At 48.3% G+C, this 25152-nt stretch overlaps 1 protein-coding gene across 1 annotated transcript in view; it reads right to left on the bottom strand.

Annotated features, from left to right (window-relative positions):
• Tmem163 (transmembrane protein 163) overlaps positions 1-25152 on the bottom strand; it is a 189982-nt gene that overhangs the window by 1925 nt on the left and 162905 nt on the right. Inside the window, exons 6-7 of the mRNA XM_085688317.2 lie at positions 7875-7986; positions 1555-1696 (exon numbers count right to left, since the gene is read on the bottom strand). Coding sequence (XP_085544443.2) covers positions 1555-1696; positions 7875-7986 — 254 coding nt within the window. The remainder of the gene's footprint in view (positions 1-1554; positions 1697-7874; positions 7987-25152) is intronic.

Below are 25152 nucleotides of genomic sequence, written 5' to 3'. Positions count from 1 at the left end.
ACCAGGTTTGGCTAAAAACATCTTTATCCATGGAACCATCTCTCCAGCCCCAGGAGTGGTCCCTTTTGTAAAGCCTTGCTAAGCCTAGGGCTGCCTCTGCCTGGCTTCCTCTGATTCCCAGCAGTACACATGGCATCAGGTGACAGGAAGGATGCTCAGATGACCTTCACCTGGGCATCATGGAGACCCTTATTACAGCGTTCTGGAGATGAAGGCAAGAGGATCAGAGCCATTCTTGGCTACATAGTGACTCTGAGACAGTCTGGACTACCTGGCATCTTGTCTTAAAAACAAACAACAGCAATAATAATAGTAAAAATAATTCTGAACCCAGAGTATTGAGGAAGAAAAGGGGCCATTTAGTAGATAAAAGATCAAGGAAGAAAAAAAATGAATGTCTCGTCCAAGGGTTCCCGCTTCACTTGTAGAAGACTGCCCAACAATGAAGATTGCATCCCATGAGGCCTTTTCCAATCTCGTGAGAAAGGTCAGTGCTGTGCAGCACTGTCCTCTGAGCATGACACCCACCTTTGTACTCAAGGCAGCGACAGTGACCTACAGGTGACCCCCAAGAGCTGGCCTGTCGACATTCCCTTAGAGAAGGACGGGGCAGGATGGGGCATCAGACTCTCACCTGAGATCCCAACCTTCACACTAGCCTGTCCCACACCTTCCTCCCAGCTGCTTCCCTGGTCTCATGGGATATGCTGGAGTACATGGAATAGGAAGGTGATGTGCAGGCTATTGCATATATGCAGTTATGAGGAGCTCACTAGGGTGAGGCATTCCAATGGTGGCACTGGTTGAAGGTCACCCTCTGAGCTGGTTAGTTGTGTTGTGTTTTGTTTTGTTGGTTAATTTGACACGTTTTGGGGTCATCCATGAAGAGGGAGATTGAATGAAGAAAATGCCTCCCTCAAGCTGGCCTGTAGGTAAGTGTGTAGGGGAATTTCCTAGATTAATGATTAATATGGGATGGCCCGGCCCTTTGTTGGCATGCCATCCATCCTGGGCAGGTTGTCTTAGGTTCTATAAGAAAGCAAGCTGAGAAAGCCATGTTGGAGAAAGCCAGTAAACAGGACCCCTCCATGGCCTCTGCTTCAGCTCCTGCCTCCAGGTTTCTGCTTTGATTCCCTGTCCTGATCTCCCTCATTGATTGCTGTGATGCAGAAGTGCAAGATTAAATAAACCCTTCCCTTCCCAAGCTGCTTTTGGTCATAGTGTGGGTCACAGCACTAGAAAGTCAACTAGCAAACCTGCATGCCTCTAAGTAGCTCCTCAGCCATGTTCCTGTGAAAAAGGCCAAGAACCTGCACCAAGTGAGACATGGATGGGACCAGCACTTTGGTCCAGCTCTATGCCCTATTTGGGGTGGGGAGGTGTTTGCTCACACTTCCCCAGGAAAAACAAACACAGCACTCAAGTGCCCGAGGCACAAAGGAATAAAACATCAGACCCTTCCTTCATCTCCTGCCTGGAAAAGGGGTGGGGAAAAAAGGGTTTTCAGAGCACCCCCGCCCCCTGGGTGATCAAAGATTAAAAACAGAGCCGTACTTGACCCCATAGGCAAAGATGGTGAGGCCGATCAGGACACCGATGCTGCCATCCAGGTACCAGACCTTCGCGTTGTGTTTGAACACTTCGGCACTCAGGAGGATGGAGAAGCCCATCACTCCCCCAACAAGGGAGTTGAACCCTGCAAAAGAAGAGAGATCACACACCGATGTGAAGTGGACATTCCACAGTCTAGGTTACCAAGTCTACAGACTACAGACGAACATAACAGGCTTCATTCCGTCGAAGGGAACTGCACATACACGCTGCTAATAGATTGTTCCGAGTTAACCTTCAATCAGGATGCCATCGAAACAGCTGGCTCAGGAGGAATCTGAGGCTTCTTACACAGCGAGAGGAAAAATGATGAAGGAGAAACAGAGCCCAATGGGCGAGACTACCCGGAATGCCTGGCTGCCTTTGCTTCCTCTCCCTGTGTAGCTTGCCCGCTGGAGATGAGATGGGAGGCACACCTCTGGGCTGTGAAGCCACTGCCTTCTCAGGCTGCAGGTTGTCTGGACAACAGTTGAAAGACTTATTTCCGCGGGCTAGGGAGGTGGCTCAGATGGTGTGCACCCCCAGCAGCGATGCCCAGCCAGACACCGTGGCACAGGTCTGTGTGTCTGTGAACTCAGCATTCCTGTGGCAAGATGGGACATGGCGACAGCTGACTGATGCTGGAAGCTCGCTGGCCAGTGGCAAACAAGAGACACTGTCTCAAGCAAGGTGAGAGGTAAGAGCCAACACCTAATGTTGTCCTCTGACCTCTACAGGCATGCCCCTGACACACACAAACACTCACACATATGAGTATGTATGTGTGTCTACACACACATGGGTGCGGGGGGTGGCAAGAAAAAATATAAAGCAGAAAGACACTTCTATTTCTAGTCACATCCAAACTCTTCACACGCACACCCCATTGCCAAGCATTCCATGTCCTCCATGGGGGCCTTGAACTTAGCGGAAGCCCTCCTTGTTTGGGCCTTCCCATACCTGTTGCTTCCCTCCCCTCCCAGCAGGGGGCGCAGTGCCCACAATCCTCCTCTCTACACACTGCCCCACCTGCCTCCTCGTCCTCAGTTTGTTTCTCTCACGGTTCTTTCCTCCCTAGCGTGGCATTTCTGCCGTTTGTATTTTACCATCTCCCACTAGAAAACTAAACTGGGAGACAGAAGTTCTGTCCCGTTCCTTGCCGTCTCCCATGTCCCAGAGCAGGGTGCCGATGGTGCTGTAATAATTAGTGACCGGCTACAAGAATGGGGAGAGGAAAGGAGGGTGTGGGGTGTGACCTTAGCTGTCCCTGTAGTGTGCGTGTTGGAGGGGAGGACGGCCTTGCTGCCCTGCTCAGAAAAGAAGAGGAAAAGAAATTCCCCAGGCAGCCACTAGATGTCCACATAGTTCCGCTGATCCAGCCCTCATCAGTCAGCACCACGGACAGCTGTCCAAAGACTCCCTGGTGAGCAGCTGAGGCGAACTCAACTCAGCTTGAGGCTTCTAGGGGTGTCCTCTGCTTGTAATGACATAGCCTGACTCTTAGTGTCTTCTTTTTCACAGACAGGGACTAGGTACTAATTCCAGACTGTCTCACAGCCCCCGCCCCCGTGTGTGTGTGTGTGTGTGTGTGTGTGTGTGTGTGTGTGTGTGAGAGAGAGAGAGAGAGAGAGAGAGAGAGAGAGAGAGAGAGAGAGAGAAGTCACCCTCAGCGGTCATTCTTATATCACATTCTATTCTGGTTTTTTTTTTTTAAAGACATTCACCGAACCTGAAGCTAGCTGGGCTGCCTAGCTTGCCTCTACTTCTGCCCCTGCCCCTGCCCCTGCCCCTGCCCCTGCCCCTGCCCCTGCCCCTGTCTCTGCCTCTGCTTCTGCCCCTGGCTACCAAGACTGGAATTACAGGGTCCTGAAAGTTCTCGAGTGCCCCCTCCACACACACACACACACACACACACACACACACACACACACACACACAACCAGTCTCTGGCAGTCACTCACCAGATCCAGATTTGTGTCCTCACTTCTAACCTCAGAGATGTTCTACAGAATAAACCCTGTGGCTGGCTTGACAGCACAGAAGAGCAGGGGCCATGTTGACTGGCAATACCATCGGCCTGACTTTCGTGACTAGACTGGAATCTGGGTAACTAATTAAGCTGTGTAATCTTTAATTCCATGCCGAACAGTCTGATAAGGATTTTCACAGAGGTTCCGAGTGTTTTCAAGTTGGAAAGGAACGAGACATCTGGCCCCTCTTCTCAGAGGGTTCCCTGATTCCTCCAGACTGCCAGCCCTTACTGGAAACTTCCACAGGGTGGCCGCTTGCATAGTTGTCTTACTTTGATTACTCATTTACACTCAGGGCTATTTTAGTCTTGCAGCCCAGGCTGACCTCATCCTCACCAAGAATGACCCGGAACTACTCATCCCCCGGCCCTCCTCCCAAGGCTTATACCACCATGCCTGGTTTAGTAGGTGCTGGGAATGGATCCAGATCTTTACTCATTCAGGCGAGCACTCCTACCAATAGAGCTACATTCCTGGCTTCACCTTCAATCTGAGTGCACGTTTACATGCTTACTGAATATCTAGAGCAAACAACCCACTGGACCAAGAACCTCCAAGGTGCATGAAGAAGAAGACTGCCGTTCCCTCTCCCCGCCCCACCACCCACTAGCAGTTGTCACTTTCCCCTGAAGACCCGCTTCTTGAATGCCAAGATACTTGTCCCCCATGCACACACACACACACCAAGGACCCGGCTGGCTGAGCCACAGAGCCCAGCTCCCACAGGGCTTCAGTTCAGGATGCATTGACTTCATGGGAACAAGTCAGGGGCTATCTAGCTCATAGGATAAGGGTTCTAGAATGTCACTTCTGGTCTCTGTTGGGAGAGAAGATTCTTGGCTCTGCCTCAATCAGAGGAACAGCTGCAAGGCATGCATCAAAGTGAGGCAAGACAGAAATGTAGGGAAAGTTTAGCATTAAAAGAGAAAGAAGCTCCTCCCCAGGCATCTGGCTAGGGCCATTCACCAGCAGACAAGCAAGAATCTCCTGGTAATTGACAGCTGCTTAAGGCTTCTCTCCCTTCTTGGCCACAAGGCTGGAATTTTCTGGGAATCTCACCAGAAAGCCCATTTCAGGGAAAGAGCATGTACTAACCCTCTGTGTCACCTCATGGCTCCTAACTTCCCCTTATCAAGATATCGTCCCATCCAAGACATCTCCAGAAGGTTGGATAAGAGAAGGAAAATTGTGTGTGTGTGTGTGTGTGTGTGTGTGTGTGTGTGTGTGTGTGTGTGTGCTTAGCAACCTTGAGATGGAACTTGAGAAACACCAGAAGGGTCTATATGGCTAATGTTATGACAGCTAATCACTTGCTGTGCCCTGAGGACTTCACACCCACACTGGGGTACATCTTACTTCCCGTATTCTCCCCTGAGAGGCATCCCCCTGTGTGGCTGTGTCTACTGTCTTCTGAGCACCTTCATGGAAGACTATATTAGAATACCTTTAATAAGCCAGCCAAGTCCACTTTTTTACACCAGCTACTTCTGAAATTCTTTTCAGCGTCAAAGCCATCAATCCCAAGTGGCTGAGACTAAAGTCCCTAAATGTCTGAGAATGCCTCAGGCTACTGAGGGTGGCAGAATGGAGCAGTATATTGTCTTCTCATAACTGACAAATGGACCCCCAACAATAAGAATAGCCAGGGGTCCTCAACCCTGACTCCACCCTTCCCAAAAGAGAGGAGAGGGTTGCAGGTAGCTCCCTAAGCCTTATCAATGAACAATTGGAGCCCAGATTCTGGATTGCACAATGAGGAGATGGCTTAATTACTATAGTTCCATCTGCCAGAGACACCCCCTTGTAGGAGCAGGGGTCTACTGCCATTATTCATGGCGAGTCATCCTCTCTAGCCATTCCTTGCGGCCACCTCCTTGCCTCCCCAGAACCCTGTCCCCACTTCAGTGGCCACCTCCCTCCCTTCTTCTCCCCACTCAAGACACCCAGAAGGTCCTTGAGAATGCATCAGTCATGTCTTCCAACTACTTAAATATTTGATAAGATAGCCACACTTCTGTCTTTCTGCCCAGGGAACAGTCATTCCCTGAGATCTGCCCCCACTAACTTCCAGAGCCCCTTTCCAGCTGGTAGGAACTCCTTTTCCTGGTGGAAGCCAATCAGCAATCATCCACTGGAGAACAAATATTTTCGCTCCACCTACTGACTTTTCTTTGGAGTTTCCCCTCCAGCTGGAGCATGACGGACATGTCTGCTTAGGTAGAAAATCAAGCTCAGAGGAAGCAGAGGAGATAGCTCGGGCCATAAATGGAGACTTGAGTTCTATTCCCCAGAATTGATGTAAAACAAAACAAACCAAAAAAAAACAACAAAAAACAACAACAACAAAAAAAAAAACAGGCATTGTGGCATGCATGTGTAATTCCAGCTCTGCGGAGAAAGAGAGAGGTGCCCGGGGCTCACTGCCAGCCTGTCTGGTTGTCTGGTCTACTTGATAAGAGACCATGTCTCCCAAGCCAAGGAGGACAGTGACTGAGGAACAACGATCACGACGGTCCTTCGGCCTCTCCGTGTAGGGGCAACACAGCAAGACACTCAGTACAGTAGTGGGAAGTCGGAAGCTGAGGGAAGCCTAAGCACAGTTCTGAGTATGGAACAGCTCTGAGGCTAAGGGAAAACCACTCACACAGGCACGAGGCCCATCAGTGCAGAGACATGACGTCATACTCTAATGATGGTCGTTGTCAACTTGACGCAGTCAAGCATCAAGGGGTGGGAGAGTCTCAATGAGGGATTGTCTAGGTCAGGTTGGCCTGTGGGTTTGGAGAATTGTCCCTATTGACTTAATTGCTGTGGGAATAATCCTGAAGGGGGCAGCACCGGCCCCTGAATTTGGGCATTGGGCTATAGCTGAGTGGAAAAGCTAGCCAATCGCTAACAAGCAAGCACACATTCATTCTTTCTGCCCTCTACTGTGGATGTGATGAACTCCTTCAAATCCCTTTCTTGATTACCTGGAAATGATGGGATGGGACCTGGGAGTATGAGCCAAATAAACTCTTTCCCCCTAAGCTGAATTGATTGGGGTGTTTGTCACAGCCATAGGTGGTCTTTGTGATCGTGGACAGGTCTGGCGGTGGCTCTGACTGCTGAGTCCATGCTCAGGCTTCAGGCTTCACCGCAGCGCAGGTGGAGACAGCAGAAGGCAAACATACCCCAGGCCTCTGCAAGCCAGCAGAGCCGGGGGACTGATAGGTCTACCTTGGAAATGACCGTGGGATTGCCTGTGCTGTCCCCATCCTAGGAGCTGAGCAGGCTGTTCTGACTACTCTGGGACCCGCCCCCACCCCAGGCACCAGGTGGTGAAACACAGAATCCACAGCTTAGAGAGACCAAGACCCCACCAGGCTCTATTTTCTTCTGCTTTAAGAACCTGGACCACAGATACATTCCTCAGAGAAAGACAGTCTCAGCCTACAATCCTTCCAGTTTAAAGAAACTTGACTGATGTCTTGCTTGCTTTTTGAGGCAAGGTCTCATGTAGCCTGTGCTGGCCTTGAACTTACTATGGAGCAAAGGGTAACCTTGAACTTATGGTCCCCCTGCCCCCATGTCTCTAGTGCTGGATGCCTGGTATGCACCACTACACCAGACAATACCCTACTGAGACTCAAACCCCCAAGCCTTGTGCATGCTAGGCAAGCACTCTATGAACTGGTTATATCCCTAGCTTTATTTCTTTCCTTAAGAAAATAAAAGGCCAGGTATAGTGGGACACATCTGTAATCCCCATACATGGGAGGCTGAATAGGAGAAAGGAAAGTCCAAGGCCAACCTGAGCTCCATACAAGACCCCATCTCAGGAAACCAAAAGAAACTCAGTCCTGCCGGGTGGTGGTGGCGCACACCTTTAATGCCAGCATTGGAAAGGCAGAGGCAGGTGCATCTCTGTGGAGTTTGAGACCAGCCTGGTCTACAAGAACTAATCTCAGGACAGGCTCCAAAGCTACAGAGAAACCCTGTCTTGAAAAACAAAAAAAAAGAAAAAAAAGAAAGAAAAAAAGAAACCCAGTCATTTCTGCTCTGTTTTATATGATTAAACTTAGGGTAGTAGACGCCTGCTTTGGCGTGAGAGTTCCAAGAATCACAAAGTAAGAAGTCTGGGGAATAGGGCTGGTGGTAAATGGATCCCCGAGTTGTCAGATTCACTTGCAAGACCAGCATCTGCCAGCATCCAGATGCCCCTGCCCTGGCTCAGCACTCAGCCCTCGGGCAAGAAACGCCTGCACTACTCACCGTCCGTGATGAGAGCCCTGCTTGTGAGGACCTTCCCCAGCATAAACTTCAGCACAGCCAGGACGCTGCAGAGGATGCCACTTAAAATGGAGACACTGAACAGGAAGTCATCCTAGAAGAGAGCATTCCAGATTTTGACAAGTCATCTCTTGCTAGTGCAGGCATCTTCCCCACCAGCGTTGTGTAAAGTATAAGGGAGCGGTCAGACACGCTGCCACCAGGTGGCAGTATACTGCAGGTGGTCACCTGTGTGCCTGGAGTTGAGAAAGGATTATTAAAAATAGCCAGACTAATATTTACAAAGCCATTATGTATTCCCCCTTCTTGCTATTCTGCTAGAACACACAGCAATCATTGATTGTTAACAGGATTGGTTATAATGCCAGGAATGATGTCTAAGTAGTATTCTCTAGATAATTCACAAAGCAGGTAATTGAGAATTTGGGGACCACGTCATTGCCCAAGAACCCTTTCTCACAGAACAAACTGGTTTAGCCACAGGATCATTTCTATCTAGAGATACTTAAAACCCTATGTGGTTTTTTTTTTCATTCACACAATTGAGATTTCAAAGATAATCTTCAAGGTGGGAAAAAATGGTGCCTAAAAATAGTCCACTGTTGACGTGATTTTTCACACTTCCTGTAGGTGCTGCATTAACGTTTGCAAGCAAATGGGTGAGTCACATGTTCAAGGCTGGCGTCTTCATTGCTGTCTCCTGACATCAGGCCCCTTGAGATCCCCTTTGAGCTCCCACGCCTTGCTCCCCTGAGACAGAGCCTCCAGGTTCTCCCGGATTAAAATGCAACTGCCAGCAGAAATTCAGCACGGTAGCAGATATTTAGAGAGAAATAGGATCATCCTTAAGCAGTTTATTAATAAAATTGCTATCCTAGTGACAGACGCAGGGACAAAGGAGACAGTTTGCCTTGCCAGGACTGAAACTAAACTACATCATTTAAAAAAAAAATCACTCTCTGGACTTGGGGTTTCTGTACAATGTGAAAGCATCTCGGCCCCCTCCCCATAATCTTGCACCATTGACAGTAGCAGTTTTGACTGTATGTGCCCGCAAATTCTTATCTCTTCCTCCTAGGAAGACCAACTACCCCAGGATCACCAGCTCTCCTCGAATCTGGGCTGGACTTAGAGCCTCAAAACTAGCAGTTCCAACAAAGGGAAGGGAAACCAAGGCAGTTGAGATGGCTCTGTGGGTGAAGATGCTTGCTGCCAGGCCTGCTGGCATGAGCTCAATCCCTGGGGCCCATGTGGTAAAAGGAGAGAACCGACTGCCAAGGTTGTTCATGGTCCTCCACCCATGCTGTGGCAAGTATACACACACACTCGAGTGCACGCACGTGCACACACACACACACACACACACACACACACACACACACTAAGTTTAAAATGCAATAAAAATTAGAGAAATGGGGGAATGGTAGCACTAGAGGGCTTAAATCCACCAGACTCCACCCGGCAGAGTAATTGAGGCTAACATAAGCTGTGTCACACGTTTTCTGAGGGGATAGGACCGTGCCTCTGTTGTGACTCACCCCAAATCCATGGCCTCCATTTAATGCGGAGACTATCAAGCAATCCTAAACTAAAATATCGCTTTGAAAACACCTGACCTTCATTCCTCATATACCAAAGGTACATCTGGAACCTGTCACCGACTGAACACTGGGAGGTTTGGTAATTAAATCTAGCCTGGCATTTGAGGGTAGGTTCAGGGGCTAAAAGCATCAGCGGAAAAGCTGGGAAATTAACACTGCATCCATAACTTTGTCTATAGTGTTATGAGCCCATCGTGGGGAGGACACATTGGGGTTGTGAGATGATGACATGGGGACCCTGGATGGAGGAAATGAACCTTCTGCACATAGATTCTTCATGGATCTGAAGTGTCCACGGGTGGAGGGGTGTCTCAGTTGGGAAAATGTTGTCCCCTCAAGTGGATGGTCTGAGTTTGATCTCCAGAACCAACATAAAACAAGCCAGGTATGGTGCAATCCCAGGCCTAGATGACTGGATTCCTGAGGATCACTTTCCAGAAAGATTGATCTAATCAACAGGCCCAGACCAATTACACACACACACACACACACACACACACACACACACGCACACATATGAACACATACACATACAAACCTATATCTACATACATGGAACACAGAGCTAAAACATTTTCAAACTTATAATTATTTTCAAATAATCCGTCTCACAGAACTGTCACCTCTTAATACCTGTCCACATGAGGACACAGAAAGGTCAGCCACCTTTGAACCAGGAAGCAAGTCCTCACAGGACGTCAAAGCTTTAGCGCCAAGGTTCGGTACCATGATCCTTGGATTTCCAGTCCCAGAAGCGTGAGTAGTAAATCTCCATCGTTGGTAAGCCACCTAGGATGTTTGGTCACAGGCTGAGACTCCCTAGTCAGGACCCACACAGCCCTCTCAGGAGCTGTCATCACCTGCACAGGAGTGGGTCCATCAACAGTCTGCCGCAGAAAGAAGAGTCTAATCATGAGAATCCCTCATGAAGGGCAAAAAAAAAAATCTAAGTAATCCCTCACAGGTGTGCCTGGAAGCTTGTCTCCAATGTGAGTCTAGATCAGTGGTTCTCAACCTGTGGGTCATGCCTCCTTTGGGGTCAAATGACAAATGACCCTTTCACAGGGCTCACCTAAGACCATCGGAAAACAGATGTTTACATTATGGTTCATAACAACAGCAAAATTATAATTATGAAGTAGCAAGGAAAAGTTATGGCTGGGGGTCACCGCAACATGAGGAACTGTACTCAGTGGCTACAGCATTAGGGAAGTTGAGAACCACTGTTGTAGAATGCTGCCAAGGTGACAATCAGGATTACCACCACAAACAGGAGTAGTGACCTTCTTATGAAGCGACCTCAGAAAACTCCCTTGTGTGGAGACAAGGCAAGAAGACAACATCTGTCTGCTAGTGTCTTGCCTTCCCCATCTCCAGGACTATAAGAAGCAAGCATTGCTTGGAGACGGAACCCTAGTCCATGGTACACTGTGGCAGTGGCCCAAATGGTCTTAGATAGTGTCTGTGCCCCTCAACTGTTTGTTGTTTTGGTTTCGGTTTGGTTTGGTTAGGTTTTGCTCTATGCATATATACATCTGTGCCTAGTGCCTGCATGGGCCTGAGAAGGCGTTGGATCCCCTGGAACTGGAGTTATAGACAGCTGTAAGTCACCGCACAGGTGCAAGGGGACTGAACCCCGGTCCTCTGGGAGCTGTCTGCGCTCGCTATCAACCACCGAACCACTCAAGCCTCTGTGCGTATTCAATTTATTGTCAACTTGATACAACCTAGAGCCACAAGAGGGAACCTCAACTGAGAAACTGCCCAGATCAAGTGTGTGTGTGTGTGTGTGTGTGTGTGTGTGTGTGTGTGTGTGTGTGTTCATGGATAGGGAGAGAGGGAAGAGAAAGAGATGGAGATGGAAGAGAAGAGAAAAAAGCAAGATAACCAACAGAGCCTTCTTCTATGTGTGATTCCTGCTCGAGTTCCTCTCTTGACTTCCCTCAGTGGTGGACTGTGATGTGACCCAGAATGACAAGCCAATAGACCCTTTCTCCCCTACGTTACTTTTGGTCAAGGTGTTTTATCAGAGCAACAGAAATCAAACTAGGGCAGTGCCTGACCCATGCTGAAGGACATCTTACAAGAAGCCACCTCATCTGCCCTCAAATGCCTCTTGCCTTTCAGATGGCATGTGACAGTGGCTGTTGATCAGTCCCCGTGAGTGGCGTGCCTTTGTGAAGAGCTAATAATGGACAGACTCTAATTTTCCAACTTCATTGGTCCCAAAGTGTGAAAAACAACACCTTAGCTTGGCAGGACAAACAGCTGGTAGAGGAATCCAAGCACTTGGCAGATTCTAGATGCTGAAAGCATGCTTCGGCTAGGTGGTAGCTCAGTCTCTGGTGTGTTCCTCTTGCAAGAAGGAGGACCTGGTTTCCACCCTCAGAACCCACATGAAAAAGCCGGGCATTGTGGTATGCCCTCATCACCCCAGTGCCAAGGAAAAGGACTCACGGACCAAACAACCTAGCCTAATGGATGAGTTACAGGTTCAGTGAGAAGCTCTGTCTCAAAAAATAAGGTAGGCAGTTATCCTGTCTTCCACTTGTATACACACAAAGGCACACACCACAGACATATACCTGCACACACACAAACATGCCCACAAACACATACATACAAAATTTTGAATTCTACACTCCGGTCTACGTCAAATTAACCCCATCTCACCTAGCAGAGCGAATCAGGGACACAATCTGAGCTCCATATGTGACCACGCCAGAGGAGAAAGCCTCCCTCCTGCTGTCAAGAGGGATCCATGACCTCACACAGCAGCAGAGTTGGACCCAGCCTTAGGGAGAAGCCACTTCACACTGCAGTAAGGAAACAGGCTTGGAGAGCAGGGTGAGGTGGGGGTGACCTCAGCCCATTGGCAAAGACCTGTACTCCAAGTTCACATCTGCTGACTCTCCCTCACAGTCTAACAAAGGCTACCCACCCCCTTCGGTTCTTTCAGCCCAGACTGGAAGGTGGAGAAAATTACAGCTCTTTTTTTAAGGCTCAAAGGCAATTAGAGAGGAGCTGATAAAACCTGCACTAGGTGAGGATTCTAGTGCTGACGTGTGACATCTGTCATTGTGTGTGAGGCTAAGGACCCTGCCAGCCAGACCAGGTTCTCCAGTGAGTTTTTCTCCTGGGAGATCCCAGGCCCCAGCGTTGCCCCAGTTGACAGCATGTGGGCTGGTAAATCAAAGTCCCCATGAGATAGAATTCTCGATTTCCACAACAGATCAGAAGATCCCAGGCCAGCCAAAGCTACCGGATGGATCTGACCCCTCCACTTCACCTGCTATTTTAATTCTGCCGGAGTCATGCTGACCTCCTTCTGGTCCCTCAGTATGGATACTGTGTGTTCCTATCCCATCGTTGTATAGGCTCTTCTGCCTGCCTGGAAGTTCGGTCTTCATGCCCTTCCATCGTCCCCTTTCTCTCTGAAAACATCACCTCCTCAGTCAGCTGGTCCTGAATGCAATCCTTCTCATCTTCGGATGGTTTTGCTGTCAAGTGGAAATGTCCCCCACAGGGTCACACATTTGAGCATATTGGTCCCTGGCTGGGCGCTGTTTGGGGCACTGTGGAATCTTTGACACCAATCTTTGCTGGAGGAACTGGGTCACCTGGGGAAGGCCTTCAGGTTCTTCAGCATGGTCTTACATTTCTGTCGTCACTCTGCTTCCCGACTGCAGCCACGCTGTGGCCAGTCATCTCTCACTCCTGCCACCACGCCTTCACCACTGTGGTGGTCTGCGTTCCTCTTGAACTGTGAGCCGGAAGAAGCCCTTCCTTCCTTAAGCTGCTTCTTATAAGGTGTGTTGTCACAACAAGAAAAGTAAACAATATAGGGTCTCAAAGTGTAGCCCAGGCTGGCCTGGAAATCACACTAGTATAGCCCAGATTGGCCAAGAACTCACTATGTAGCCCAGGCTAGCCTGGAACTCACAAGGATCACCCTGCTTTGGTCTCTTGCAAGTAAAGGCACTTTTGGTGTTAGGTCTGACCCTCTCTGAATTCAATTCCAGACCCATAAAAGGAGAGGACTCCCTCAAGACATTCCTGAACTCCACGCTCTCTCTGTGGCACACATACCCCACCCTGCACTAAATAAATCAAAATATAATAAAACACTTTAATATAAAGATTTTGGAGATTGAATCTGATTGTATCAGTGGTAAAATACAAATAAACCCCACCAAAATATCCAGAAAGTTTCCTTATGTCCCCAACTCAGTCCCCTATAATTGCTTTATGATTTCAAGCCATATATTAATTTCTCCTGTTCTTGGATTTTATACAGTTGGCCACACAATACGCATGTTTCAGTCTGAATTATTTTTTCTTTTTCTTTTTGATTTTTCAAGACAGGGTTTCTTTGTGTAACCCTGGCTGTCCTGGAACTTACCCTGTAGACCAGGCTGGCCTTGAACTCACAGAGCTCTGCCTGCTTCTGCCTCCTGAGTGCTGGGGCTAAAGGTGTGCACCACCACTGCCTGGCTCTGAATTCTTTTATCAGTGTGGTTTTGAGATTCCTGCACAAGGTTGCAGGTTTCAGGGTCTTGTCTTGTGTGGCCCTGATACTCAATCTACTGGTCTCAGCTCTTGCCACAAAATGGTTTATTTTTAGTTTTATTTTTATTTTATTTTTTGTTTTAGTAATTCCACTCAGGCTCCTCACGCGTAAAGCATTTTTTCCATTTAGGTTCCCAGTGGAAAAATTGTTACTACAAGGAGCTAACAAACAGGAGGACAGCTCATAGGGTCTGTATTAGAGTTCTCTAGAGGAAGAGAAATGATCACACACACACACACACACACACACACACACACACACACACACATGTATATATACACACATATATGTACATATACACTACATATACACACACATATATAAGTTAAATTGGCAGTGGCCAGGCCAACAGTGGCCATATGCATCTGATATTCACGTGTAAGACTGAGAACCCAGCAGCTGCTCAGTCCATGCCCCAGCAGTCCTGATCTGGTGCTGAAGGCCTGGAGAACTCCTAAGAGCAGCCTGTCTTCAGTCTACTTAGGAAAACTGAAGAAGCTGGGTTCTGATAGTGGGGAAGGACGGTGGCAGCAGTGATGATGGGATAAATGCACCTAACAGTGAAGGCAAGGAGGTGACCGCCCATTCCAAGAGGGTCTTCCGTCTCAATTAACCCTTCCTGGAGAATCCTGCCCAAAGATCAATTCCAGATACAATCAATCTGACAACCAAGATTAACCTTCATGGGGTCTGACACTGCCCCCTTATTTAGGAGACCAGAAGCAAACGTCAGAGAGAAAAGAGCAGAGGTGGAGGCTTGTCTGTACTGCCTCCTGCAGGACCGACAACAGGCTCTTAGTTGGTCTAATGACCTTGGCTGCCAGGATATCTCCACGCAACTCCACCTCTTCCAACTTGTACATGATGTACAACATGGAACTTACCCTCTCTCGCCAGGCCACGTTCACCCAATATCCTGCCCATCAACACAGAGTAAGGACATCTGATCGCATCTTCCCCATGATTCTCATCCTCGTTCACGTGTTTCCATACACAGTCAAGGGTGGCCAACATTCAACACTATTTGTCATCTGAGTTTTGTGTGGGGCCACATTCGCAGCTATCCTGGGGCACAGGTGTCCCACGGTCTGCAGGACCTGACACCTGCCTGCTGCAGTTTCTAACACGGTGTGACCGAGTGTCTCTGCCCTCCCAGGCACCACCGCCATCTTCCCGAGACAGCTGCATCTCAGAGCATCTGTATTCACGCCGTCGCTCACAGGAAAACCTTGTGTCAAAATGAAATTTCTTCAATAGTGTGTGCCAGTCGTCACCTCCTGTGTGTGGTTTATTCTTTATAGGAGGTGACAGTAACCGTTGCAAGTCCAGGACACGAGGCATTGTCCCTGATAATGTCAGACACGGGCCGGATCTGCAAAGCCAATCCACCCTTCCCCTGTTGACCCCCACTCTCCTGTTCATAGGCGATGAGGAGGTAAGAGAGGACTCTGGAGGCTCGCCTGCTTATGCCTGCAAAAAGGCGTCCTCTGCTTTCCTAATGAGGACAGATTTCAAACCATTCTGACACTGTATGTTGTCAGAGCGCCACCAGGGCAATGCCAGTGCCTGCTGAATAATGCATGAGAATCGATTGACGGCCCCAGGTGAAATTAACACAGTCACTCTCATCTTCAGAACTTTTCGTCACCACCCTCCCCCGCCCCCTCAGATGTGGGGAAATTGCACCAAGCACAAGCCTCACTCCCCCCTGGTGATTAAATCATATTGACAAATTACCCTGTGTTCTCGTTGGAAGGCTTGGGAATTTGTAAGTTAGCATCAGACCATTCGGAAGTCAGGATGTCGAACACTGATGCTTGGATGGGTGGTGTGATAAACAGGGAGCCCTTGGGGTTACTTAGGGGCTTGGAGCAGACTGGGCCACCCCAGCCCCGACAGACTGACAGGTGAGGGTCTGCCAGGTAGTGACTCCTGGGGTCCATGGAGCTGAGACAGATGTGAGGGTCACAGGAACCCTCGAAGGAAGCCACAGTCTTGCCAGCAAGGGTGCTATGATTGTCCAGGGGTTCAGCGGGACCTTCTGAGAGGCTGGCTGACACCCCCTGGTGCATCCTGGCTTCTGCTCAATGAGGCATCAGACACACTGCTGCTTTCTCATATGAGAATGTGAATCTCTGAAATTGAGTATTCCAATATCTGGGTGTTGCCATGGTTGCAGAGACGAGCCACCTGGCTGGGTCCATGCTTTTCTTCCCTGGTGACTACCTGGCTACACCCTCCTCCCCTGATGATCATGACATTTAAAGGAAGAGACTCCTCGGGGTTCCTAAAAACATGACATCACATAACCTGAGACAGTTAATCTTGATGGTCAGCCTGCTGGGCTCTGGAATCACCTCTGAACATGTTTGTGAGGGAGTTTCTAGAGTAAGCTAACAAAGAAATCCAATTATACTGACACACAATTAATACTTTTAAGTATACTCTAATAATAAAAACTAAAATAAAATATAAAAGTGATGTGGAGATGTCTAAAAATTATAAACGTCTCTATGGAAGAGGTTAAGTTTTGTTTTTTTTTTTTAAATAACGAGGCTTGTAAAACAATTTAGGGTGCGTGTGTGTCTAACTTGGACAAAAACAAGTAATAAGCCCATCCTGGTGGCCCACACCCATAATCTCAGCCTTTGAAAGGTTGAGGCAGAAGAATTATACATTCCAGTCCACCCTGGGCTACCATAGTGAGGCACTCCCCAGCTCTCATCATAGACATTTAAGGAGAATACTTCAGGATAGTAATTCCTGCTGTCTCAGAGAGAGTCCAGCCTGAGAAAGTCAGCTAACGGCAGATAGCTACTGAGAAGCATCCACTGAGGTGGTTGTGGTGAGTCTGCCGTTAGAAGCCCGCAAGGCCAAGCAGCGGGGTGGTCAAAGCAGATGCTAACACCCACAGCTGGAATGACCCCCTCTTTCCTCAGGGAGACCTGGGCTCAGTCTTTAGGGCCTTCAACCAACTGCAGTAGGTTCGCTGGGTGATTGACAGTCAATATGCACATATTCTGTGCCACAGCTAGCAGATTTCACCGCAAGGTCAAGGCCACTGGAGCCTCACACCACCACACCACCACACCACCACACCACCACACCACCACACATTCATCCTCACAGCCTGCAAATGAGCTGGTCACCCAAGAGTTACCGTCAAGAATCTGGGTTGTCTCTCAGAAACTAAAACCACCACAAACCTAAGAGACCCAGGAGAGGAAAAGTGGGAAGCAGAAAACGGGCCTCCATGCAAATTACCTCGGCCAGCTCCTCCCACACGTGAGCATTTCATGGCTCTTGTCATTTGAGAACAAAACAGAAAAAAATATTAAATGCTATTCGCTGGAGCTGGCTGGCTAACTCAGCAGCTAAGAGTGCTTGTTGCTCATCCAGAGACCCTGAGTTCAGTTCTGAGCACACACACTGAATGGCTCCCAACCACCTGAACTCCAGCTCCAGGGGATCCAACACCCTCTTCTGGAATGTGCTCACGCGGTACACGTTCACTCAGACGCACCCATGTACTCATAAGTAACAACTGAATAAATACTAATAGCTAAGACTCCAAAGGAAAAACGAATGTACATACAGCTTGTCTAGCTACCCCCAAACCTACTCATATTCACCATGGATCAGTCAAAGCCTTGAATGGGGGGAGCAGTCTGAGACACACCCTTCTTTGTCAGTCTACTGTACTTCTCTACGGACACTGAAGAATCCACCAAGGGCTCCCTGGCAACCTCCCTGATTCCCTGAAGGGCAAGACCCCATTGGTTGTTGATCTTCCTAACTGCAGTACTGGCCTAACCTGGACCAGCCTTGGACATACCTGATTTTGTTCAGTCAACAAGCACTCAGCTCTTCCTGGGGAGGTAGCAAGTCCAAGTTCCCAAAGGTCTCTCTCTCGTGGTGTAAACTCCAGGATAGGGGAAGTAACCACCACAAATAACAACCAAAAAAATCCAGAGTTCTACTGCAGTGTGCTAACAGTTACTTCACACATCAGCTTGAGCACAGGGGAACCTGGTTGGAGATGTAGCTCGGCTAATAGAGTGTTTGCCTGGCAAAGAGAGTCCTGAGTGCAGTGCCTAGACGAGCATTGGTCATGCATGGTGGCACGCGCCTGTAATCTCGGCACTAGGGAAGTAGGGGAAAGAGGTTATCCTCATCTACCTAAGGAGTTCAAGGCCAGCCTGGGCTACTTGAATGTTATTAAAATACACCTAAACTGGGGCTAGTAGTGTTTGAGAATTGCTAATGAAGATAGAGTTGGTAAAGACAGACAGCAGGTGGGCAGAACTCAGGACACAGCGGCTGTCACTGAGGAAGACTGTGAAGGCCTGCAGCTCTTAGCAGCAAGCTCCTCTAACAACCCTACACACACACACACACACATACACACACACACATACACACACACACATACACACGCACACACTCTCACACACACACACACATACACACACATACACGCACACACACACATACACACACACTCACACATACACACACACACACTCACATACACACACACACACACACGCACACACACACACACACGAGGACGGAACACAAGAACTTTACAGTACAGGCTCTCATTTCTACAAGGACGCCCTTTCCACTGCTTTGCTGTGCTAGGACTTACTGTGTGCACCATATAAACAGGCATTCTAGTGTGAGCTTAGGAAATAAAACAAGCGTTCAGTATGAGTCTCACCACTGGCTAAACAACAGTCCCAAATGCAGAAAGGTCCCGAGACCCAGGGCTCATCCTATGTGTAGGGAAGTGAAGGGGGGATTTATACTATAGCACCAAGTGGCTTTTGAAATTATGTTTGTTCCTTTCTCCAAATGATAACCTCGTAGAGAAAGAAGCATGAAGTAAGTTAGTTAGTTAATCAGTTAGTTAGTCAGTTAGAAAAACAAGTTCCAAGAGATTAGAGTTGTCCGAGGGAAGATTTGTTGGAATAGTGAAGCGCTGTCTGCTCTGTTTTCTTTGTTTTGTCTTGTTTTTATTTTCTAAGGCTTGTTTCATTTATTTATGTCTATCTGTGAATGTCTCCGTAGGAATGGGGGAGAGAGAGAGGAGTTAGGGGGAGCTGCAGGGATGGACCCCAGGACCTGACACACGCTAGGCAAGAGCTCAAACCACATCATCAGCACCTTAAATACACAGATCTGCCTCAGAGAGGAGGGGGCAGGGCGGCTGGCACCAGGAGAGAAATGAACATGTCTTTCCTTTTTGTTATGGCAGGCCCGCAAGATGGGTCTTCACGATGCTAATCAAGTTAAAAATCTCCAAAGCTGCCAGGGCGGGGTAGGGGTTGTTTCCAATCATTAAAAACGGGAAGGGTCCTAGACTTGGAACTGACTGAGTCTTATGTGGGGCTGGGGTCTCGGGACTGCGTCTATCACACAGCTATCTTTAGAAGCTCCCTGAGGAGACTGACTTTGCAACCCTGAGTCCTCAGGGAGAGCCTCTGATCAGTTGTCAGGGAACGTGGGTCCACTCACTGCCTCTGAGGCTGCATATCATTCACATCACCCTCCAGAGTCGGTGGCTCTCTCCCTTAGCCAGAATGTGTCTTTGTTGTAAGATGGTGGCCGGTCCACGCCTCCACCCACTGCGGAAATGCCCCGAAGGTCTAGTGAGGTGTCGAGCTAAAGAACACTATCTCTGGGGAAGAAAGCACAACATGGCGGGTTGCTCACAGATACAACACACTCATTAAAAACAAAGGTTCCCGGAGCCAGGGAAAAGACCCATTGGAGACTCCTGAGTCTCCCAGGAAACCAGAGCTGACAGTCAGGAGAGCAGGAGGACAACCTGCTCCCACCTCAGAAGCTGATGCAGATGAACATTCAGGCGCCCAAGCTGCCAGGGTCCTTCATGGGATGTGCCACGAGGTCATGCGTGTTTCCAACATAGCTCCTCTGGGGACTGCTGCTATATTTAGCTCCCTGTTTAGCTTTCCTGTCTAATCAAACACATTGTCTTCCACACCATCTATTTATAGCACAGGTAAACAGTGTCGTCAGCAGAGTGTCTGGGTCACCACTGGGAGAACAAACCCTGCCTTCATGGCGACTCATTTGTCCGAGGTAGAGCTCAGTGGACTCCTAGCTGACCTCACAACAGGAGGCTAAGCACAGCCCCTGTGTTTCAAGTACACGTTTCGATCAACATTGACAAATTCTGTGACTGCGTATTCTTATATGTGTGTGCGTGCAAGCATGTAGAGGTCAAAGGTCAACTTCAGATGTCATTTCTCAGGACCCAGCTACCTTAAAAAAAAGATAGTTAATTTGTGTGTGTGTATTTTGTGTGTTGTATGTGTCTGTGTGTGTGTGTGTGTGTGTGTGTGTGTGTGTACACCACAGTGCACATATGGAAGTCAGAGGACGACTTTGTGGAGTCAATTTTTTCTTTCTAAGTTTGTGCAGACTCCAGGCTGTAGAGCTGGCATGGTAAGTGTCTTTACCTCATGAAGATTTTACACTAACGGAATAAAGAAAGTCATAAGTCAAGGGGCTTTTAAATATACGGCCTGGAATACCAGGTAGGTGGGTTCGGAAAATTGGGGACGTCTCTGTAAGGATCGTTTCAGATGCTGTGTGATGACATCCTTGCTTTGGGTTGGAGTGAGTGGTCAAGTTACCAAGTTCTTCCAGCTTTCACATTACAGTCATGGGTGTTGGAGGTCAGTCACAGAGGCAGGCAAAGACAGCTATGAAGGAGAGGCTAAAACCAGCCACAAACAATCTGGCTTCAGACTGGCAACATTCCAACTCAGCCCAATCACGTGATCAGTCAATCAGCCTTGAAGAGTCTTTCCCGGGCAGGAAGCATTTTCTTCTCTTCTGGGAACTTCAGTTCACAGTTGGAATCTCCGATCTCACATCTTTAACACCGTTGCTATGAGCCTCAGAGACCTCACTGGCGACATATGGGACCCGTAGAAATACCCTCCCCAAATGAGACCCTCGTTGCAGAGGCCAATGAGGCATTTAGTGGACAGCAAGACCAGGAAAACGCTCCTTTAGCCCCGTGTCCCGGCTGTTCCTTCAGACACAGCCGTTCTCTCCTTTCCTTCTGCCAGATGCCTCGTCTCTGTATCAGCAGCTCTCAACTGGGGGGAGGGGGGTTGCGACCCCTTTCACAGGGATCATCTGAGACCATCAGAAAACACAGGTATTTACATTACCAGTAGCAAAACTACACTTACAAAGTAGCAAGGAAGCTAACTTTATGGTTGGGGGTCACCGCAACACAAGGAACTGTACGGAAGAGCCCAGCATTAGGGGGGTTGAGAACCACTGTTCTAAAGCCATGCTCAAGAGATCCCACTGGCAGGGAGAAGCTGAGCAGGGGTAAAGGTGGGGGTGTTTCCACCGTGCAAGTGACCAGGGATGAAGGTCAACACAAAGCAGATGGCAGGCAGGAAGTGACCAGACAAGGATGGCTTTACAGTTTTTAAAACTACATTGATTTATTTTTGTGTGGGAGGGCGTCACACAAGTGCCAAGGGTCATATGTGAGGAGCAGGAAAAGAGGAAAAGAAGACACAAAGTGAGAAAGGAGAGAGAAGCGAGGTGAAAGAAGGTGAGAGGGGAAAAGAAGGAAGGGAAGGAGGGAGGGAAGGAAGGAAGGAAGGGAAAAGGGGTGAAATGTTCTAGAGGGCTAAGCCCTGAAAGCCAGTGGGCAGCAGAGACACACAAGCCCATGGAACCAGGAGCCGGAGGCAGTCCTGCAAAAGAGACCAGGGCTCAAACCCAGATTCTGCCACCAGCTACCGACAATCTTAGACTTCAGCTTTCAGAGCCCATGTCCCTACAAAAAGGAAAGGCATACGCCTGCCCTTCCTCATGAGAGCAGGTGCAGAGTCAAAACAGGATGTGACTCTTTAGAAGCAACCCACGATCAAAATAAAAAGAAGAAAAACAGAATAAAGCAATCCATCTTAGCATTAAACAACATAGATATATCAATGAAAAAAAATTAAGTAAGATGCATTGGGTAAGACAATCAGAGGACTTGGTTTCTGAAGATGCACATTTTTGATCAGGTTATTTTTGTTCTTTTTATTTTTATTTATTTATTAATCTGTCTGTTTTAGAGCCAATATTCCAGTAGCTGAGGATGACCTTGAACTTCTGATTCTCCTGTCTCCACCACGCAAAAGCAGGGACTGTGCCACCAGGCCTAGTTCAAGGCAGTCTGGGAATGGAACCCAGGCAAGGCAACTCTACAGACTGAACCACACCCCATCACTAGATGCTGGGTTTGTACTGTAAATAAGTAAATAGGCAGCTGCTGGCATCAAGCAAGTGTTGGTTTATGCCATAGCACAGCCCACACCTGCTGACTTCTAGACTCAGAACAGTGCAGAGCTGTAGAGAGGTCTCTTGCAGAATCTGCCTCGTTGACCAAAGGTGTGGTGGATGGGGTGGGGAGAAGGCTTCTGCCCTTTATGTAGGCAGCCTGGCCGCACAAACCCCATAGGCCTGCTTTGCGGCTCACCCACTCACCCGAAAACCAGCTGGCTCAGTTCCGCTTCCAGACAAACCCCAAGGGGCTGGTGACGCTCTGGAGGTTCAAAGCCAGCTGAATTCACAGCTGAGTAACTCCTGGCTACACGGATTTCTAGTTGAAAATGGACCCGTTGTGAACTGGGGAGTGGATATGAGAAGAGACCTGAGTTCAGATTGCAAAATCTACATATAAAGCCAGCTATAACCTATAACCAGAGCCTTTCAGAGGAGGGGATGTGGGGACAGGAAGATCTCTAGGGCTTGCTAGCCACTAGCCTAGATGAAAAACAGTGCACTCCAGGTTCAGTGAGAGAATTAGTCTCAAGGGAATAATGTGGGGAGTGATAGAGAATACATAATGCCCTCCTCTAGTCTCACAGGCATATATACCTCACATACGTGCACACACACACACACACACACACACACACACACACACACACACACTGACTTGTTCATGTACTAAATCTCACTCTGAGAAATGCAGAGTTTGGGCTTAAACTCACTATGTAGTCGAAGGTGACCTTCAACTCCCGACCCTCCAACGTCTAGCTCTCCAGTGCCAGGTTATGTGACAGAGTTGCCCCTCTAGACACAGTTTGTGTGCTGCTGGGGCTCAAACATAGGCTTTCATACTTGCTAGGCAAGCATTACCCATGGCGCCGCACACAGCCCCTGGGCCTGCTCCTGTCAGGATAGAGCTGAGCTGTGACAATGAAGCTTGGATTTTAGGGGAGGGGTTAAGGTGTGATGGGGCGGAATCCATTACCTTGAAGCCCTTAAGAGCACTGTCCCTGGTTTGGTTCAGGCCCCATAAGTAGTGGCAAAGTCCCTGAATGCAGCTGAGACTTCTCTTGCCCTGTGTTAAATTATCCACTCCCTCAAACCAGGCTTTCGATTTTTTTTATTAGTTCCTGCATCTTTGGTGTGTGTGTGTCTGTGCGCTGGTGTACGTGTGTTATACATATGTGTCTGTGTTCAGGTGTGTGTGTTAGACACATGAGTATGTGTGCAAGTATGTGTGTTACACATATGTTTCTGTGTGTAGGTGTGTGTGTTAGACACATGAGTATGTGTGCAAGTGTGTGTTGCACATATGTGCCTATATGCAGGCGTGTGTTATACATATATGCTTGTGTGCATGTGTTTTACATATGTGTTTGTGTGCAGGTACTCCACACATACATGTACATGTGGATCAGGCATCTTTCCCTTTCACTCTCCACCTTATCTTGTCTAGTTAGGTTCTCTCACTGAACCAGAACTCACCAATACAACCAGCCAGAGAGCCCCCTGGGGTGCTCCTGCTTTCTGACCTCAATGCTGAGGTGACAAGCAGGTCTTACTGGTGCATCTGGCTCTTCAGTGATCCTGAAGGCTCAGCTCAGGTCCTTGTGCTTGTCCACCGAGCTGTCTGCCCAGTCCTGCTAGTTTTCTGTCAGCAGAGGTATCTACTCTTTTCTCCTGAAACCCAGAAGGAGGGTGCAGCCTTTAACCAGGCCCACATTCTCTGGGTACCGTAAACTGGCCAACTTCTCCTTTTTGTGCCCAGGCCTGATTTCCCTGGGCATTTGAGTTGACAAATCTAATTTACACGAAACATTCTGTATTAACACTCACCCTGAGTCACAGCAGGGCAGGAACTGAGAGCCTGATTATTGTTGGCTGGCTTCTAGAAACTTCCCTGGTACGGAACAAAGAAGTACACTTGACTGAAAAATCTGAGGCGTGTACCCAAAGGACTCTACATCCTACTGCAGAGACACTGGCTCATCCATGTTCATTGCTGCTCTTTTCACAATAGCCAGGAAATGGAACCAACCGAGATGTTCATCAACAGATGAAGAGCTAATGAAAATGTGGTCTGTGGACATGATAAAATTTTATTTAGCCATTAAACATGAAATTTGCATGAAGATGGATGGAATTGGGGGGGAATAATTGAGGTAGCCTAGGCCAAGAAAGACAAACACTTCATGTTCTTTCTCGTAGGCAGAGCCTGGCTTCTCCTTTTTATATATGCATGTTGATGTGGGAGTGAGTGTGTGTGGTGTCAGAAGACTAGAAGGGGTCACAAGAGGCCAGGAGAAAGAGCCCTAAGGGAGAAGGCTGTGGAGAGTAGCAGACACTCGTGATATGAAAATGGAAGAGGAGAGAGGGTACAAAAGGGTCGGAAGTGCAGGAAGACGGCAGCGGAGCTTGTATTGGGATAGCAAGCAAAACTGAGTAGTGTGTGTGTGTGTGTATACATACATATATATATATATATATATATATATATATATATATATATATATATATATATATACATACGCAACATGAGGAAATCTGTTACTAATTTAAGAAAGAAACTGGACTGGAAAGATGGCTCAGTTGGTAAAGTGCTTTCCTTGCAAGCATGGGTACATGAATTCAATCCCCAGACCCTACACTTGTAATTGCAGTGTTGTGAAGACAGAGAAAGGTGGATCCCTGGGGCTCAACAGTTAACCATTCTAACTGAATTGGTGAGCTCTAGGACAGTGAGAGACCATTACTCAACAGAGAGGGA

The sequence above is a fragment of the Myodes glareolus genome, chromosome 5, assembly GCF_982192425.1.
Source record: "Myodes glareolus chromosome 5, mMyoGla1.1, whole genome shotgun sequence".
In the NCBI taxonomy this organism is placed as follows: Eukaryota; Metazoa; Chordata; class Mammalia; order Rodentia; family Cricetidae; genus Myodes; species Myodes glareolus.
Note: the sequence above shows the minus strand (reverse complement) of the source record. Positions and strands in the feature narration are given on the sequence as shown.